This window comes from Ictalurus punctatus, chromosome 9 (genome assembly GCF_001660625.3).
Source record: "Ictalurus punctatus breed USDA103 chromosome 9, Coco_2.0, whole genome shotgun sequence".
NCBI lineage: Eukaryota > Metazoa > Chordata > Actinopteri > Siluriformes > Ictaluridae > Ictalurus > Ictalurus punctatus.
This window is the reverse complement of record NC_030424.2, coordinates 23646346-23663394: the sequence shown is the minus strand read 5'-3', so window position 1 is coordinate 23663394 and position 17049 is coordinate 23646346. Positions and strand designations below refer to the sequence as shown.

General features: G+C 40.4%; 1 protein-coding gene across 1 annotated transcript; it reads left to right on the top strand.

The window, feature by feature from the left end:
• Window positions 1–6988: 6988 nt before the first annotated feature.
• fosl2 (FOS like 2, AP-1 transcription factor subunit) lies at window positions 6989–16699 on the top strand. The gene is made up of 5 exons (XM_053682600.1): window positions 6989–7148; window positions 7603–7695; window positions 11334–11588; window positions 11722–11829; window positions 13832–16699. The coding sequence occupies exons 3-5, from the start codon at window positions 11349–11351 to the stop codon at window positions 14378–14380; spliced, it is 897 nt and encodes a 298-aa protein (XP_053538575.1). The 5' UTR covers window positions 6989–7148; window positions 7603–7695; window positions 11334–11348; the 3' UTR covers window positions 14381–16699.
• The last annotated feature ends 350 nt before the right edge of the window (window positions 16700–17049 follow it).

The following is a 17049-nucleotide window of genomic DNA, read 5'->3' as shown; positions in this document are numbered from 1 at the left end:
GAAGGAGTGTTGTTGCCCCTGTTTCTTTCCTCCGCTTCACTCTCAGAATGTGTTGGGTCATAGTTCCCTTGACCAAATGTGCCAGATTACGGGAAGACCCCTGTCGCTAAAATAGTGGGGCTGACACGTTTCTGCCCTGGTTTGTAGTCCCCCCACCTCTCTTCTTTCTCCTCCATTCGTTCAGTTCTTCCATCGTACTCCTGTGCTGTGTAGAAGTAGCCACCGCACACCGTTCCACCGCTCTCTGTGTTTTTTTTTTCGAGTCAGCCATGTGTTGGTGACGCACTTCCTTCCACTGTAGCAGGAACTCACAGGCCCTTTGTAATATTCACACTGTCTCAAAAACCACAGTTCCAGAGTGTTACGTTCTTACGATTACAGTGGTAAAGACAACCCCAGTGGCGTCTTTCTAGTTTAGATCACTATTTCCTTTCAGTGATTTGGGGGAGAAGGTAAATAAAGAGCACTGCTGTTTACTGACATGCTGTCAAAGTGGAAACGATGCACTTAAACGTCTCACGTCTGCAGAAACGGGTCCGTTCGGTGGGCACATTAAGACACGGCTGCATGTTGAATTCCGACTTCCATGACAACATTGAGTCACTGGAGAAAGGCCATTAAGTTGCCCTGCATTCACAAACAAATACGCAAACAAATTCAGTTGTCAAGCTAGTGGTTTGGGGTTTTCAACAGACACATTGTTGCCATTTGCCCTGAGTGTGTGTTAAGCTGGCTGTATGGTGGGAGTTTTCTTAAACATAATGGTGATGTTAATTATGTCATTGGATGCCGTGATACAGAAATAATGAGTGTGTAATGATCATGAAATCACTTTAGACACGTATATACAATATTTATAGCCCAGAGCAGACTAAACTACTATTTAAAGTACCTTCAAATCCAAACTGACCTGTTTAGGTTATTTCCTAAGCCATACATGTTTATTTGGCTTTTGCCAGCATCTCAATGTTTTCATATTATGGAAGAAATTCGTCATGATTTCAATTTCACATTGTCTGTAAAAATAAACAAATAAATAAATACAATTAATAATAATAATAATAATAATCATACAGGGTGTCACAAAAGTCTCCATATATAATGGAAATTAACACTTTTTAGCAATATACATAAGTGTGTGTGTGTGTGTGTGTGCGTGTGTGCATGTGCATATCTATCTATCTATCTATCCATCTATATATGCATGCACACACACACACACACACACACACACACACACACACACACACACACACACACACACACACACACACACACACACACACACACACACACACACACACACACACACATATATGTTGTTTTTTTCCCCCCCAGATAGCCTTTAAGAATGCCTTTCACAAACGAAGAACGTATTGAAATCATTCTCATGGCTGGATCAGGAAGCTGTCACAGGAAACAGGAAACATCCCACACGACACTGTTGCCAAACTTATTAACAAATTGAAAAAGACTGAGAAGTGGACGTCCAGCAACATCCGCTGACGAAGGCACAATCGACGTGGTTCTGCCGAACACAGTCCCATATGTATGGAGGCTTTTGGGACACCCTGTACTATACAAAGCAAAACCCAGAAAAACATGTATTTAGACCGGCTCTGCTTTGCTACCTATCATCATTCAGAAATAATGCAAGAGCTGCACTGAATGTGTTTCTAACACATTAACATTTCTATAGTAACAGCTCATTCACAGGAACTTGTATACCCTGCGATCAGCATAACCCAATAAACCGATTTTTAAAAAGTGTTTGTTGTTTAACAGACAAAATATCATTGTTGATATGTGAGGAGTCTCCAGTGTCAGCACTTTGTAACCGTCAAAGGTAAATCTGTTCCTTTACGTTTTCTAACACGTACCAGGTTTTCAGGACAGTGGTTTCTCATTAACATGATGTTTTTTTTGTTTGTTTGTCTTATTAAAAGGAAGAAAAAGTGAGGCTTTCTGATTTATAGAAACTGATTTATAGCTATTCGTAGCTATTACAACATAAGTGATAACAGGAACTAAGTGGTTAGTGGACGTTCCACAACGTTAGATGTAACTATAAACGGATAGAAAGTATGATCTTTAATAAATAAAAATACTTAGCATTCTTTGATAGAATTCTGCCTTCGAGTCCTCCTCAGAAGTTCGTAGGTGACGGTCACGATGCGGCGTGGGTTTGAGTGGCTTTGGTCGGAAAAAATGGGACGGCATAAGAAACAATTCAGTTCTTCTTACTTCATTTATTTTTCATCGACGACAAAGATGTTCATTCAGCCTGGCTGAAAGAAAATGAAAAACTGAACAGCTAACATGCAAAATGAACCGCTATGAATTTTCGTTATTGACACGCCCGCAACTTTCAAGTGTGCTCACCTTATAATTACGTTATTGCTGACTTGAAGGCAGCAGAAGAGGAATAAAACACAGGAATACAGCACTCCATTGTGTTTTATTCCTGACTTGTTTGAAATGAAAATACGGCGCATGCTTGTGACTTATAACACCATCCTACTCTAATATGGACAAGACAGGCAGTGTGCTCTTATACTGCATTCACTTTTCATGTTCTCTAAGGTTAGCACACTTCAAAGAGCACCTTCTCTGATCATGAATGAGGTCATTCGCTGTAGGAATGTGGTACATGTGCTACACCAGGCAGATGACGTGTACAAGACGTGAACCACTGCAGTGTGTCAAACTTTCCTGTAACGTGATTTTAGTAATCAGTGGAAGGAAACGTTGCTACATGAATCCATTTACTCTCTGTGGAGTCTCATAATTCAGGGGAATGTTCACATTCTGGCTCTCTGCTGTTTGGCACCGCAAAGCTTGGGTTACCATGGAAACCTGCAAATAAAATACAAAGAAATAGTCGAGATGCTAATTTATATCAGCTGTCCTTACCACTCTGTAATCCACCAGGCATCTGTGGCCTCGAGACAGAGACGGTCATACAGCCAGGCTGGTCAGTGCAAAGGTGCTGAATACTGAACAATCTGTGTAATAGAATTTATTGTAGAGTGTAGGAAATGTTCATTAGATTCTTTTTCCAGTCAGACAAAGAGTAATAATAATAATATTAGACTAATAATACATATGATGCATACGACAATTTTTTTTTTATTGAACATTTTGTGATCATTTGTTACACGGTTGTGATTTCTCTGCCTTTTATCGTCCGTGTGCACGTGCACAGCATTCATGCATGTGCATATAAAGGTAAATGGTTTATCAGATTAAACATCCAGGAATACGTCTGATGATATCTGCCCTAGAGAGTTAATCCTTTAATCACAATGTTGTCATTCCAAAAGGGGTGGAACCAACATGAATATTTATCAGTGACTCTAAACCTCATGTGAGGTCTGGTTATTTTGAAGCAATGTGATGATGGTGCAGCAAGTTTAAAAAAGTCATGACCGATTAACCCTCTACTGCATGAATTATTACATTTGCATTAAAAAAAAAAAAACCCTGAATTTGGATTTGTATTACTTGAATTAGTTCAAAAATGTTTTTTAAAAAAACTGAAAAACAATGTAGGGGGTGGGGTAGTTGCTAAATTGTTGCCGTACGGCAACATCATGCAGTAAAGCGTTCATTCTAGTGCATGGTAAAATGCCCTTGTTGTGCAAACATTTTATTATGCACCTTGTCGACTCACTGGCTTTCCACGTGTCTTAGCACATAGTCTTACACTATGATTACAGGATCATGTCCACTAAACCGGATCCAGCAGCCATCCTATCTAGCAGCCACCCATCCAGCATCCCATCCAGCAGCCACCTATTTCCAGCAGCCATCCATTTTGCCTTGTTTTCAGTGCAGGTTCATTCAGATTCCCTCCTTAAGGAGAATTTGCAAGTGTGTGTGTCCTCACATAACCACGAGCACCAAATTCATCTGGATAATCAGCCCATTCGACAAGTTCGATCAGGTTCATTAGATTTACACTTGATAGCAGACAGTCACAGTTCTTATGAATCGATACAGCATGATATGTCATGGCTTTGACATCAATAATAACCAGAGATGCTAGAGATAATATTTTTTGCTTCTCCAGTAAACCTTGTTGTACTACCGGTGACCTCTATGTGTTCCCCGTGTTGTCCTGTATCAGATCTATTTCTCTTTCCCAAAACATGGCAGTTATTAAATTTTAATAATAGTAGAAATTAAATATCATCTTTATCATCTCATCTAACTTCCGGCGCTGCCTCGGGCATCTGCCAGCTATGACTTTATGGGTGGAAATGAGATTAAGTGGTGTATGTGTGTGCGTGTGTGTATGTGTGTGTGTCTATCTACACTACACGGCCAACTATATTCCCAGTGCACAAAGTTGGAAGCAGACAATTCACTGTTTCGAATGTCTCTGTATGCTGTAGCATTACGATTTCCCTTGACTAGAACTAAGGGACCTAAACCTGTTCCAGCATGGCAATGCCCCTGTACTCAAAGTGAGCTCCATGAAGATATGGTTTGCCAAAGTTGGAACACCTTTGGGATGAACTGGAACACTGACTGCACCTCAGGCATCCTCGCCCAACAACAGTCCCTGACCTCACTAATGCTCTTGTGGCTGACTGATCACAAATCCCCACAGCCACGCTCCAAAATCTAGTGGTAAGCTTTCCCAGAAGAGTGGAGGTTATTATAAAGCACATGGGTGTGATGGTAAGGTGTCCACAAACTTTTGGACTTATAGTGTATGCATCTGTCCACTGTGAGGGGAAATAAGTATTTGGACAGTTTGTTGTTTTTGTTATTTAATATAAATTTAATTCCAGTGCATATATCCACTTTGAATGTATTTTGACTTTGTTCTTATAAATATGACAGGTGGTAGTTCAGTGGTTAAGATAAATGGTAAATGGTCTGCACTTATATAGCGCTTTTATCCAAAGCGCTTTACACTGTGTCTCATTGACCCATTCACACACATACACTCACGCACCAATGGTAGCAGAGCTGCCATGCAAGGTGCTAACTTGCTATCGAGAGCAACTTGGGGTTCAGTGTCTTGCCCAAGGACACTTCGGCATGTGGAGTCACGTGGGCCGGGAATCGAACCGCCAACCCTACGATTAGTGTACAACCCGCTCTATCACCTGAGCCACAGCCGCCCAAGATGCTGAATTATTGATTAGAAGGGTGTGAGTTCAAATCCCAGCACTGCCAAACTTCTCAGTTGTATACATGAGATAAATGTAAATCATTATGGATAAGGGCATCTACGATCCATCCATCTCATCTTCTATACCGCTTATCCTACTGGGTCACGGGGATCCTGGAGCCTATCCCAGGGAGCATGGGGAACAAGGCGGGGTACATCCTGGACGGGGTGCCAATCCATCACAGGGCACATTCACATACACACCCATTCATACACTATGGACACTTTGGACATGCCAATCAGCCTACCATGCATGTCCATGCACACACAGGGCTGCGGCAGGAATCGAACCCAGAACCCTGGAGGTGTGAGGAGAACATGCTAACCACTATGTCACCGTGCGCCCGGGTAGCTACCGAATGCCATAAATGTAACATTCATTCATAAACATAAACAAAGACATAAATCAGTTAAAGTGTTGAGATGTACGCAGTATGAATTTTTTGCAGCTTTCTGCAGCATTGTGGTTCACTTTTGGCCCATTCCTCTTGGCAAGTCATCTTCAATTCCCCAGGGTTACTGAGGTTTCTCTGATGGACTTTTTTCTTTCTTTCCTTATTTCCTTCTATCTATCTATCTATGATAAAAGAAAACATCAAAGGTCACATTTGGAATCAAGGCATCATGCACAACAGTCCCATATGGTTCAGCAAAATAGCTCTCCAAAATAAAATAAAATAATAAACAAAATCACAGGAAACTATTAGATAATCAGAACCATATCCGTACAGCAGTTCAGGTTGTAAGCGCATATAACTGCCTCATAGCTCCATTACCATCTTCCGGCTGGCCATATAACCTAGAGGAAAAGCACTGAGTGGATTTAACATGAACAGAAGCAGTGAGAGGAAATCCAGAGCTGGAGATTTTGCTGTTAAATGGACGGGACTGCGCTGTGGACCTGTGGGGAGAAGTCAGAGCAGAGAGAGAGGGAGAGAGAAAGGGGAAGGAGAGAGATAGAGGGGAGAGAGAGAGTGAGAGGGAGAGAGAGATAGAGGGGGGAGAGATAGAAAAAGAGAGTGAGAGAGAGGGGGGGAGAGAGAAAGAGAGAGGGGGAGAGAGAAAGAGAGAGAGAGGAGGTTGAGAGAAAGAGAAAGTGAGAGAAAGGGTGGAGAGAGAAAGAGGGGGAGAGATAGAAAGAGAGAGTGTGAGAGAGAGAGAGAGAGTGGATGGGGTTCGAAGAGAGAGATTGAGAGAGAGAGAGAGAGAGGAGCGAGAGAGAGTGGGGGGGGGTAGGAAGAGAGAGATTGAGAGAGAGAGAGAGAGAGAGGAGCGAGAGAGAGTGGGGGGGGTAGGAAGAGAGAGATTGAGAGAGAGAGAGAAAGAGAGAGCGAGAGAGAGTGGGGGGGGGGTAGGAAGAGAGAGAGAGAGAGAGAGAGAGAGAGGGAGGGAGGGAGGGAGGGAGGGAATCCCTGACGCTGCTTCACCAAGGAAACCCGAACCCGCGTCTGCGCTGACGCAACTGCCCATTTTTGGAAACACACGTCAATGGCCGGCGATACCAACTCAGACTCCACAGGGGGAGACGCGGATATACAAGGACCTCGCTCGGATTCGCTTTTCTATAAAAAAAACAAAAAACAAAAACAAAACAAAACATACATATATTTCGATATACAATACACGTAGTGTTTATTCTCAGATTTTCTTATATAGTTGATTAAAATTAGCATCACATCACTGACTACTTTACTCGACAGTCTTCCTTTGCATGTAAGCGATATTCACCCCTATTTCAGCGAGCGGTTGGTTCAGCCTGCTGCGTGTGGACGCAGGTTGGCGTTGATAAACGCTCGCAAACGCACTATAGTGCCATTAAAGTGAGTCATCCTTCGGCAAAACTCAGAGATTTTTTTAATTATTATTATTTTTTTTTACCTACAAAGCAGAAGGCAGTACTGTGAGTCATTTTGTAGGGACGAAACAGGACTGAAGCGCGCCAGCACTGAGTTCATTCCAGAAAGTAGGTGCACAAGAGACATTTTCATTTGATGGTTTCTCTCGCAGAACAACTTAATCAGTCTGGCATTAGTCACTACCTTTAAAGCGGGGAACAGCTTTTAATCCAAACCTGTGTACTGGACTAAATGAGCACTTGCAAAACCTCTAATAAAACGTAATTTGAGGCGACTCCTAGGATCTGGATGTTTTAAAGCTGCTAGAATAATTTGGATATTTTATCTAACTTTAATGAAGTACTGTTAAGCTCTTTAGATAAGGACAGTCGCTTTGCTTGGAAGTGCTTTTTCTTTTTTTCTTTTTTCCCCCCTTTCCTCCAAGAAGACTCAGTGTCGGAACTTACTTTGAACCTGTGAAACTTTTTAGCTTTTTTTTTTTTTTTTTTTTTTTAATTCTTTTTTAATTTATTTATTTATTTATTTTTATTATTATTTTTGTCCCTCTGGATAATGTACCAGGAGTACTGCGGCAGCAGCGGCGCGTCCCCGGTGAGAGTGGACTCGTTCACAAGCGGAACAGGCGGCAGTCCGATCTCAGCCTCCGGCTACCAGGTAAAGTCCGATCTTACTGAACATGAACTTGATCTACACTACGTTCTCACCTGAACAGCACCTCACTCTCACGCTCACTCTCCTATAGCAATGATAGTCTCCACATAGACACCTAGATGGGAAATTATTTCACTATAATAATAATAATAATAATAATAATAATAATAATAACAAACAAACGCAAAATAACATGCTTTCCGTTCACACTAAGACACAGTTTCTTCCAAAGCCATTATAATAGTTTATAATGTTCAAGAATAGTTTTGGCACCCCGCAGAGCAGGTGTGTGTGAGTGTGGACATGACGTTCACTTCATTTAATGACCACATCCTGATCTCCATCAGTCTTAATACCTACTCACTTAACAATAACGAAACAGTAAATGGTTGCACACAGACGACAGAAATCCTCCTAAAAACGGAATTGAACTCTGACACTGAAGTCACACATCCATCTGAAACCAAAATCTCTGACGCACTGTTTAACCTTTATTATAAATACGAGTGCATAATAATAATAATAATAATAATAATAATAATAATAACATAATAGCACAAAAATGTTAAAGTAATACTAATACCTCTATCTTTAGTAAATCTTATATTTATTAATGCAACACTTAATATTCCGATTTTTTTTCCTTAAAAAAAGTGTGAGGGTTTTTGGTTTTGTTTGTTTGTTTGTGTCCCTCTCCCTGCAGTTAAATAGGCAACTCTGTGCACTGGGGCCCAAATCAACAAGTTATCACTCATCTCATAATAACCGTGGATAGAAATCTGCAAATCTTCTGCTCCAGAAATCCAGTCCACGCTTATAACAACGCCACTTTTAATATTCAGAGGTTCTAAATAATTCTGTGTAACTTCAACCGAAACCTTCAGAAGAACAGCAGATTGTATACAGTCTTGTGCGTCATTTCCGGAAAGCTTATCCCTACAAACGTCATACTCTCGGCGCTGATGGACAAATTGATATTAGTTAGTTGGAAATAAACTTTGATTCCTTTCATGTATGTGCGAAATTTAGTATTGGAGGAGACGTGTGTGTGTGTGCGTGCGTGCGTGCGTGCACGCGCGCGCTCCCGTTTGGTTCGCGTGAGACCGGACACGCCAAAGAAGGGAAACATTTTCAGGGAATCGGTATGCAGAGTGGTAGCCTAGATGTTGAATTCCTGATGTCTAAATGTGCTTCAAGGCTTTCTCTATAGTATAGATATAGTAATACGCCAGAATGATGTGTGTTACCTATGCTCAGACTGTTATTTTGACACGGGCTGGTCTCTAATAAGGTAGCTAGGTAGGTAGGCAGGCTGGCTAGTGCGCGGTTTGGGACGCGGCCATTGGCTCGGAATCAAGTCCATCTTTTTTACGCGTTTCCAGAAATGACGCGCTCCAGCACAAGCCCACTTTCGGTAAATGTTGTCCGTCTAAATACTTTTCCGCTACAAACGCTTCTGGGATGTGTGAATGCGAGGAAGTCCTCACATGTGTCCAGGCTCTGCGGATGGGAAGTGTATAGGGCAGCGTTCAAGTGCTTATCGGAATCGTCTGGGAAGTAGTGCAGGCAGGCTTCACCGGATGGAATGGGGATTTTTTTCTGGGATATTCATAATTTGACACTGTTGAACATAATTCAGAAATGTGTTGGCCTATTTTAAGCAGTTTTGTTCTATAATTCTTCCATGAGATTATTATTTTTTCTCTCCAGTGTAAGACGTTAAGTTATTGCCCCGTACAATGAATATTATTATGCTTATTGCATTTTTATTTACTATAAATTTTTTGCGAATGTATTTGGTCTAACAGGTGGAATATGTCATAGATGACAGAAGAATACAAACTACAAGCGACTCTGTTTATTTACTTAACCACTCGAGCGCGCGTCGGCCGTAAAATATAACTTCCATACCGGAAGTACGATGCGACGAGGAGCACGGGAACGCTGCATTTCTAAATATAATAGACTTCCAGATTTACTGGAATAAACATATTATACTCGCCCATAGCATGACTCAGCTCTAGATAAGGAGCCACATCACTTCACTCTGCATTGTTACACATTAATCCGCTCTTCATAACAAGTTAATGAGTATGGTAGACTACAGTTATTGTATTTTTTTTTTTACTGGAAATGGAAGATTGAAAACATCTGATTGTTTCATTCATCCAATAAAATCAGGGTCAAAAACTACTTTTTTTTATTTAAAAAAATAAAAATAAAAAAAATATTGTTTAAAATACTTTTTTTTCTTAGTTTGTTTATTTCTTGTGCTGTAAACAAGGCTTTACTGTAATATCTAACGTGAACTCGTATCCTTGTAGTCCAGTGGTCATAGATTACCTGGAAGCTTCGGAAGCTAGTGTAAGATTACTGCATCTTTAAAAGAAATGCATCATGGGGTTTGTGTACAGCCCCCTTTATATAGCTGATTAGAACTGATTTCTGTCATATTCATGCTCACATTTGAAGATAAAAAATAATAATAAATAAGCCAATCAAAACTAAAGCAGGGCTACTTTCTAAAACAAACTTATATTGATTATCCTACATTGAAAGGAGACAATGTAGGCTACAGAGTGAATAAAGCAATCAGTGAATAAATAAATTGCATTTTGTACATCTATGTCAGAAATCTAGAATAAAACATCCTGTTTGAGATAAAGAGGCGTGTTTTTTTTTGTTGTTGTTGTTTTTTTGTTTTTTTTTAAATAAATCTAAAGTGATTGCCAAAGTGAGCTGAGCAGATGAAGGTTAGCAGCTGGTTGGTGCCAGGCTTTCAACTCACAACCTTTCTAGAGGTTTAATCTAGAGCCTTAACCCCTGAGCAAACACTGCCCTCACAAGAAAGAAAGAGTAGCTTAAACATTGTTACTCAAACCTGAAGTTAAGGCAAAATATCTGTTTCAAGGTGTGTAGCTAGTCATTCTGAGCCTCCTGCAACGATATTGCTCCAGTTATCATGACTAAAAAAAGGATTCTATATTGCTAGTTGTACACTAAATATATTTGGACATATTAAAGGACATTCCGTAGTCCTACAGCTGATGGACCCAAGAACTGTTGCTGCCACCAGCACCACCACCAGCACCACCACCACCACCCCACTAGCACCAGCCCAGCCTGTTTTACATTTTTAAAAGAGCACACAATGCACTGATATTTTCATTTAGTAATATGCAGTTTCCAATCTAGACTGGTTTTTATTTCATTTTGTACTGAAGATCTTCACGGATTCCAAGTTGTGGGAGTCATCTTGTAAAGTGCATGACGTGCATGACGCCAATCTGTGTCATTTCAATACACCGACAACTCAATACATCAATAAGGTCATTATCTTAACACCAAAAGACCACCATGTGGAAATAGTATGGGCTTTCCCACAATTCGTACAGTGTGTCACTAGTAAGGGAAACACGGTCAGTGGTGTTGCACCATGTGGTGATTCATTACGCTGCGATGACTACAGTGCATGAAACTGATAAAAGGTTCATGAACTAAGATGAGTCATCACAAAATTCAGACACGAATTGTATGGAACTGCATATGGCTCGAAGAGGATTAAGCTCTTTAAGAGGAATCTCTGTTTTCATTAAACATGTTTTTTTCTTCTTCTTCTTCTTCTTTCTTTCTCTTTTCAGAAGTACAGAGTCGATATGCCTGGCTCTAGCAGTGCCTTTATTCCAACCATTAATGCCATAACCACCAGCCAGGACCTGCAGTGGATGGTCCAGCCCACAGTCATCACCTCTATGTCTAACCCATACTCGCGCTCTAACCCATACGGCCTCTCGGTGCCTAGCGGTCACGGCCTCCTTGGCCACACAGCCCTCACGCGCCCAGGGGTCATCCGCTCCATCGGCGACGCCCGAGGACGACGTAAAAGAGATGAACAGGTTTGTGCTTTTAAGTCTTACTTTTTTGTTCATGTATATAGAGCAATGCAGTGTATTATGATACATAATAAATGGATGTCAGAAGCTGTTTCTGTGTCTACATGGGAGTTCATCGCTTCTGTTGTGCATACAGTTGACACCAGAGGAAGAGGAGAAAAGGAGAGTGAGGCGAGAAAGGAACAAGCTGGCCGCTGCTAAGTGCCGTAACCGTAGGCGAGAGCTGACCGAAATGCTGCAAGGGGTGAGTTTACCCACTTGTGTTGCAGTCTTAAAAACCACATGCACCATATACAGTAAAAGAGAATATCTAAAATGTCTGCAAAGAAGCCTCTTTGTCAACGCACCATGGGGGGGAGGGGGGGGGGGTAATGGTTTGAATGCCTGCGCAATGTCTGAATAATCCAGCACCTTGACCCCATCTGGTCTTCTTCAGCTTCTTGACCTGTTTAAGTAAAGACATTATGTAGCCAAGCATGTTTAGTTTATCTTGCCTGCTATAAAGCCTGTGTGGCCTTTATTCCTTTTAAAACACCAGTGTTGTCTGGTAGAACATGGGAAGGTCTTCTTTGAAAGAAAGTACAAGCTGTGTTTTGAACTAATTATCCCTACAATGCCATCTTTCAAGTGTCATGCGAGAGGAATGTGCTACAAGGGGGCAAGAACGAATGTCATATTGTCTGAAGAGGAAACCACACAAGCCATTAGACCTTACATACTGCTATCTTTATCCTCCTCATACTTTGCCAAATAAGGAACAATCACAAATCTTTGATCTCTCAAGCCCTGTATCTTTCGTTGTAATTGTGGTGGGTACTTTGCTTTTAGCTTCCTTCTTCCTCATACCAATGGCATGAAGTCAAAGCACTCAGACAGAAGAGAATACTCCATCATCGTCTAGCCGAGCCATCTGACTTCGCTTAACGCCCCACAGGCAGACTAGAGAAGCATACTTGCGCAATAAACCCAATAAGTTTTAGAGCTACCAATTTAGAACTTGTACTTAGGTTGTATAGCACTAAATGACCTCATAAGGGAGTGTCAACAGCAAGAATTGTTTGTTTGTTTGAGACCGTGTCAGATATCAACTTCATAAGGTCTAAATGGTCCACGAGTTGATATGAGGACAAAGCTTTTTCACAAAGTAAATGTATCATGGCCGTATTATTTTAAGGGTACTTTCTGAACAAAAAGAGCTTCGTAACATTAGACCATAAATGTGTATTGTCAAAATATCAGGAAGTTCAGAAATGACTTTTTGACCAGGTGTCACACATTCATAGAAATGAATGATTTTGTAAGGTTTTAAAATTTTTATCTCAGTGGTTTCGATTAAATATCCCTCAGTATAAAGTGTTAAGTAAAGCTGCTTGATAAGCTAACTCATTAAAATGATATGGTGTTCTGAGGTTTTTAATAAGACATGAGGTCAATAATTTTGCTCTTTTAGAACATCATACACATGTGGACTCTATTTATGTCTTCTATTTATGTTGATTAAAGTTATCAGCTACAGCTCTTGGTAGTGTAAGGTAAAATACCTAGCTTGATTTGCTAAATCTATGCTAGTGCAGAGAGCTAGCTAAACCAGTTAGGGCAGTGCCAGTGTAAACCTCAGCCCCAAATCATCATAAGCTCTGCTATTGTTTGTTTTGTTCACTTGGAGTGGGTGCTGGTCCTGATGAACAAGAAAAAAAACAGACTTGCTAACATATTAGCTTTTAAAATGTGCTAATGGCTTTGTAGTTTATCAGAGTGTTACATTATCAGTAACAGATATATTAACAATACGTCCTGTTTGGTACGACACACATCCTGGTTGACACATTAAAACACTTTTATTGGTACATTTTGCTGCTTCTGTGTGTCACAAGAAGCATATCTTTTTTTATTATTATTATTTTTTTTCCCCAAGAAAATCTAGCTAGTGTCTGCTATAGTCCATTGTTCTTTCACTACATTGAACAAGATATGAATGAGGTGATTATTTATTTAAAAAAAAACAACAAATTTTTGACTAGTCTGCCAAAAAGCACCTTCTAATATATGTTCTTGCTTTGATTGCATCTAATAACATTTACAGCAAAAAGAGTACAATCCTGTAAATCCTTCTATTGAAGTTGGTTGCCTTGGAAACTAGTGTTTCACAAAGTGCAAGGGCAAAGTATTTTTCACGTTTTCATTTTTTTGTTCAAATTTTCCTTTAACTGATTGTGCTTATTTATTTATTTATTTATTTAATTAAGGAAACCGAGAAGTTGGAGGAGGAAAAGGCCGACTTGCAGAAAGAGATTGAGACGCTCCAGAAGGAGAAAGACAAGTTGGAGTTCATGCTCGTGGCCCACAACCCTGTGTGTAAACTTCCCCCAGAGGAGCGTCACCAGAGCTCCCTACCTGAGCAGTGCGCCCCTCTGCCACTAACCACCATGCACCGTCCTAACCTAGCATCCCGACCTGCGCTCAACACACACAGTCCTATCATAGTGAAGCAGGAGCCCATGGAGGACGATGAGGAGAACCAGGTCAAGAGCCAGCACTCCGTCATCAAGCCTATCTGCCTGGGTGGTGGGATGTACTGCTCGGACGGAGACAGCCTCAACACTCCTGTGGTTGCTGCTTCCACTCCGGTGTCCACTCCCAGCAACCCTAGTCTCATCTTCACTTACCCCAACATGCTGGAGCCAGAAAGCCCTTCGCCCTCCTCCGAATCGTGCTCCAAAGCCCACCGGCGCAGCAGTAGCAGCGGAGATCAATCCTCAGACTCGCTCAACTCGCCCACCCTGCTGGCTCTCTGAGAAACACAGCTCAGCACTTGTTCACTAGCCCTTTCAGCTCAGCACTCTTAACCAATAAGTCCCTTATACGGGACGGACCCAGAACCTCATCTCTACGGAGCCGAGAACTCTCAAGGGCTACCTTGCTCGTTTTATTTAAACATCTCAAAAGGGAAATGTTTTTGTTTTTGTTTTGTTTTAAGTGTTTGTGACTATTTTTGCCCACACACCATTTCAGCTACAATGAACAGCCTGGACTGAAAACCTATGAATCAAACAGCGAGGACAAGAGTTGAGACATCCAGCCACAGAATTTAAGACCATTCTACAACAGTCTGGTGGGTGGGTGGGATTTTTTGTTTGTTCACAAAAGGGATTGAGGAGATGTGTGAATTTTCACACCCCTGTTCGGTACACAGTTTGGGGTCGGACACTACAGAATCAAGCACATGTCTTCAAAACCAGCGTGACATTTACACGATTCGCCTTTTGTATTTATGACCTGTGTTTATATTGTCCAATTGTATATTGTGTCCTGCTGAATTTCTCAGTGTCTGACAGAAAAGAAACAATCATGTATTATTAAAGGCGGACCTCTTCTATCTCTACCTGGCATGTTGCAAACCTTTACATATATATTTTTTTTCTATGTATATTAAAAACATACACACTTCGCTGAAGTTAATGTCAGGGATTTATTTTTTTTTTGTCTGTGTGAGCGAGTCACACAAGCATTAATGAAAGCAATCAAGTCAGAACACAGAAGTGTGGACCTGAGGACAAACTCTAGCCATATTAGGTTCAGCCTCAAACCCTTTATACGGCAATACTGCTTTTTATTGGGGCAGACACTGTGGTATTAAAATGGAAATGATGCCTATGTATTACTTTTTATAGTGTACTTTTTATGGCTTGTTAATAAATGTCTCTTTATGCGGAGTTTCATCTGAGACGTAACGAAGCCAGAGGTGCACGGGTCCCTCCGACACGGGTTGGGCCTCGATTGCCAGACACAGAACCAGATGCACTATTGTTACTGCACTCTGATTTAAAACAAAACAGGATTCCTCCTACATTCAACCTTTTTTTTTTTTTTTTTTTAAAGGACCGTAACGGATGCCTGTGTGGATTTAACAATGATATCCCAAAAACACGTAATTTCTGGTTGTGAAGAAAGAATATCAATTGCAATATTTGAGTAAACTGTTTACTTTAAACATTCCTTTGGAAAAGCAGATGGGATGGGGTGTGGAGACCTCTGCCGATTTTTGTCGTGAGACTGAAGAGAACAAAGCGGAATAATTGCTGACTTGAAGATTTTGAAGGATTATTCTTTGTCACTTATTTATGTTGGGGATTTTCAAGTCTGCTAAGGATCTGTTCAGAATACAAGTGTTTTCAAGCAAGGGAGAGAGTTTAATAGGGGAAATCAGTACATACCAAAAAAAAAGAAAAGAAAAAAGAAAAGTGTGTGTGTGTGTGTGTGTGTGTGTGTAAAGACTGAGTTTTATCCAGTCTGCCTGTGAGTCCTTGAACTATATCGATCAAGCCATCTTTAAAGCCCTCTGTACATGTCCTGCTTTCTGACCAATAGTTTCTCTTTTGTAATTGCTTTAACTGTTCTAAAGACAGAAAACGATGACAAAAACAGCAATATGTATGTCAGTGTTTGTTTCTTTGGTTATTTAAATGGATATTATTATTATTATTATAAATAATAATAAAACATGCAAATGGTATTCTCGATAGTTGTACTTTTCTTGTCCATAAACATTTTTTTTAAAAATTATGTTCGTGGGTATCTCATGCTTGTTGGAGTTCTTCTTCTTCTTCTTCTTCTTCTTCTTTTAAGTCGGTCTGTATTCAGATGAATGCACCTCTCTCATCCATCGCATCCTAGTAGGCAATAACACTCCACTATCTTTTAACACAGCCATATGCAAGTGTGCACTACTTAACATGACACATTGCCAATACACAGTGTGTCAAGGGGAAAAAATATGAATATATCTTTTTCTTTTCTTGAAGAGAAGAAACCAAGAAAGGATATGTGTTATCTCACTTCAAATCAAATCAAATTCTTTGTGTAGATTTGGTAAGAGGATACAAATTCAGTTTAGGATTGACCCGTATCCCTGGACAGAACTGGTGGGCAAGGTGCATTCAATACCTGCTATTATATCTTTTTTTTTTTTTTTTTATGAATATGAGTGGATGACTCAGTATTTCACCTGATGAAATTATGTAATAAATCCTGATTCTTTACTTGGTTGACATGGTGTTAGGAGTGATCTGTTTGAAAAAAAAAAATAATAATAAAAAATCACTCAAACGCTTTTACAGTTGTGTGTGGAGCTGTAAGTGTCTGTTGTGAAAAGGTCTTACTTTTAAATAAATATAAAAAGATAGATTTTTGTGGTGCTTCTTTCTTTCTGTCACACACATCCATACGGCGTGTCACTACCCTGTTCCATGTAATAAGGCTTGCATGATCGTGTTGCAATAGTTACTCGGAATTTAACCCATCATTTAAACACCTGACTATATAGTTTTTCAGAGAGCTTCACGGTCATGCTATAGATGTTTTTTCCTGTGAAGACGCAAACGTGACACTAATGCAGTATGGCTATGATTTTGTGCAATAAACCCTTGCAAGATTTCACGTGTTTCACCAAAAGGAGGGAAACCAT